The following is a 2,889-nucleotide window of genomic DNA, read 5'->3' on the forward strand; positions in this document are numbered from 1 at the left end:
TTAGACACAATGTCAATGGCTAATTTAGTCAAATCTTCCAGTCAGTCCAAGATAGTAAGACTGATGTTGTATACATTGGCAGATATTTGGATTTGCTTGGTTGGTACATCCATTGACTGAAATTACCAGTGGAACGTCTTCCTACAGCCGGCAAACTGCTGGTTTTTGCAGCCAAATTCTTATTCATGTAGCCATTTTTACAGCACATCTCCGTGGGAGTGGGGAGTACCAGCATGGTGGAGGGTGGTTTCACTTTTTTCTGACAATCCAGTGAATAGAGATCAGTGTTAACGTTCAACCCAATAGAATGACTGATGACTAAGATCAGGTTTTAAGGCTCAAGGTTTTGTTGCACGTCTTTGTAGGGCGTGGTTGTATTAGTGCATTTATTAAATAACTTGGATTCAGTGACTAAAGGTGTATGATGACACTAAAACAAATGATACGTCGTTCGTCGTTATTGCAAGGCAACCTAAGGGTTCAAAAATCTAACGTATTCAAATTAGCTCAAAAATGAGGAAGTCACTTACAGTACAGTCCGATCTAACGTATAAATGCAGTAAAATTTTGTTCCAGTCAAATAAGATCAGAATCTGTTTACTTTGTACTTTTTGAAATACCTCAATAACAAAACAGATTGAAGACAAAGTTGGATTTATACGCTTTATTAATTAAGAAATGTTACAAATGTGAAATTTCTTGCAATATTCCTTCCAGAAAAATCCACCAATGCCTGACTTTAAAACACAAAAGGATTCTCAGTAAACTGTGGCTCTACAAATGTCAACTAGTTAAAATCACAAAAAAAAACAAAAAAACAACCTGTTAGCAGAAGCAGGGTTGTGCGTTTTTCGTTGCGATGTGCACAAAGAAAGTAGAACTAAATCTGGCACTGGTTAAGATTCATTTAAGCTCTCTGCCACTACGTCTATGTTACTGGTAAATCAGCAGTGTATAAAAATATAAAAAAGGCCATCATTTTAAGAGTCAAAAAGCAACCCAGCCTGTTTAAAATGACAGAAAGCTGTGACGGGTGTTTAGCAACTCACACAGAGTAAGGCTTCAAACCATTGACCTTTAAATATTTGAGAAAAAAAAACTATTTCTTTAAATAAAATTCTCATTTCTAAACCCAAATTATTACAGCTTCAAACTGGCAGCTTTCTAGGTGATCTAATATGCAAACTCATCTGAAAATCCTGCATTTGACTAAAGCCTAAACTTAAAAAAATAAAATAAAAACACCAAATGTGTAGAAATGTTGGCATTTGACAAAATCTGAGGAAGAAACAAAATATATACAAGACAAAACCAATATCTATGCAATATGCAAAGGCGTCATGTTGCTTTGGGCAGCAATACCCCCCCCCAAAAAAAAAAAAAAAATCTGATTAAGCCAGTCTTCACTGAAGACTCCTCAACTCAACACCCCCCACCCCACATAAAACCCTTTAATACACAAAAACATCACGAAACACGATTACGTCACTAAGCCTGTTAGTTTGGAAATGAGTGAAGCACTGTGAAAATCCAGAACCCTGTCCCCCATTCTTCCTCGCCCCCCCATCTCCCCTCTCCTCACTCAGAGAGGGGGGATGGGGCTTTGGTGCAGTCGTTCCACTCGTCCGTTTCGGGGTTGTACACCTCCACCGTGCTGAGGAACTCGTTTCCGTCAAAGCCGCCCACCACGTAGATGGTTTCGCCCAGCATGGCCACGCCGGCGTTGCTGCGCGACGATATCATGCTGCCGAGCATCCTCCAGTCGTTGCGGGCGGGGTCGTATACCTCGACGCAGCGGAGGGCGCGGGAGCCGTCGAAGCCGCCCACCACAAACAGCTTGCCTGCGTAGAGGACCAGAAGGAAAACGTCAGGCTCCATCTTGTTACATCAAATCTAGAAACGTCAAAGTATCTCATTGGGATTTTTCTACGCTACAGTGATTGTTAAATAAATTTCCTTACAGTCGCCTTATTTATTTTTTATAAAACAAGCTGTCGGATTAAACAATTTAATCAAACCGCTGATCATTTAGCTTTTTTAATCAATTCTAAAAGTTCCTTTAAGAAGGGTTTAAACCAGGTGACGCTTAAACTTTACCAACGGAGGAGTTCTAAAGTGGATTTAGATCTGGACTTTGACTAGGCCACCACAAATTATACATTTCCTTCAAACTAAACCTTTTACAGAATGAGTTTATGGCCATTTTGGCTCCGCCTCCAGCCTGTTTCTGAAGGCTTCACCCTTTTATAGTCGAGTTGACCAAATAAATACAAAACCATCTTTTCTACTTCAAAAGAAAAACCGTTTTCCACTTTGTTTCCAATAAATCATAATTTATTCAACTGCTTTCAAAAGGAAGTTGTTAATCGCAAAGGGAAATAAAAATGTTATAAAACTGGTGCTTACCTGCGTGCACGGCCACGGCGGCTCCCCTGCGGGCCACGTTCATGGGGGCTACCAGAGTCCAGGTGTTGTTCTCGGGGTTGTAACGCTCGACGGTGTTCAGGCAGTTCCATGACTCAGCTCCTCCGATGGCGTACATGAAGCCATCCAGCTCACACACTGCAGCCTGGTGCCTCCCTGGGAACATTAGATACTATTATTGAAGCGACTTCAGTGCGGATTCAAAAACAACTGGACCAGCAAGTCAAGCCTGTGCTCAAATTTTTGTCTAGCCTCGTGAGACCATCCTGATCTCGCGAGCTTTCAAGGTTTCACTCGCAGATCAGTCTGGAGACTCTCCGTTAAAGAAAATTTGGAGCCGTTCACCAAACGAACGTCCAATCAGCGTTGGCTTTGAGGCGGGTTGAGGTGTGACGCAACGAGTAGCGCAACAGTTCAGTCTAAAGAACATGGAGACGATGAAACTAGCGTTAGCGTGGCTATCGA

At 41.7% G+C, this 2,889-nt stretch overlaps 1 protein-coding gene across 1 annotated transcript in view; it reads right to left on the minus strand.

The window, feature by feature from the left end:
• Positions 1-651: 651 nt before the first annotated feature.
• The window catches only part of ivns1abp (influenza virus NS1A binding protein), a 17,493-nt gene continuing 15,255 nt past the window's right edge, over positions 652-2,889 (minus strand). The window contains exons 14-15 of the mRNA XM_015376669.1: positions 2,407-2,580; positions 652-1,841 (exon numbers count right to left, since the gene is read on the minus strand). Of these exons, the coding sequence (XP_015232155.1) occupies positions 1,579-1,841; positions 2,407-2,580 (437 nt within the window). The 3' untranslated portion in view covers positions 652-1,578. The remainder of the gene's footprint in view (positions 1,842-2,406; positions 2,581-2,889) is intronic.

The sequence above is a fragment of the Cyprinodon variegatus genome, unplaced genomic scaffold (assembly GCF_000732505.1).
Source record: "Cyprinodon variegatus isolate N-32 unplaced genomic scaffold, C_variegatus-1.0 Scaffold138, whole genome shotgun sequence".
NCBI lineage: Eukaryota > Metazoa > Chordata > Actinopteri > Cyprinodontiformes > Cyprinodontidae > Cyprinodon > Cyprinodon variegatus.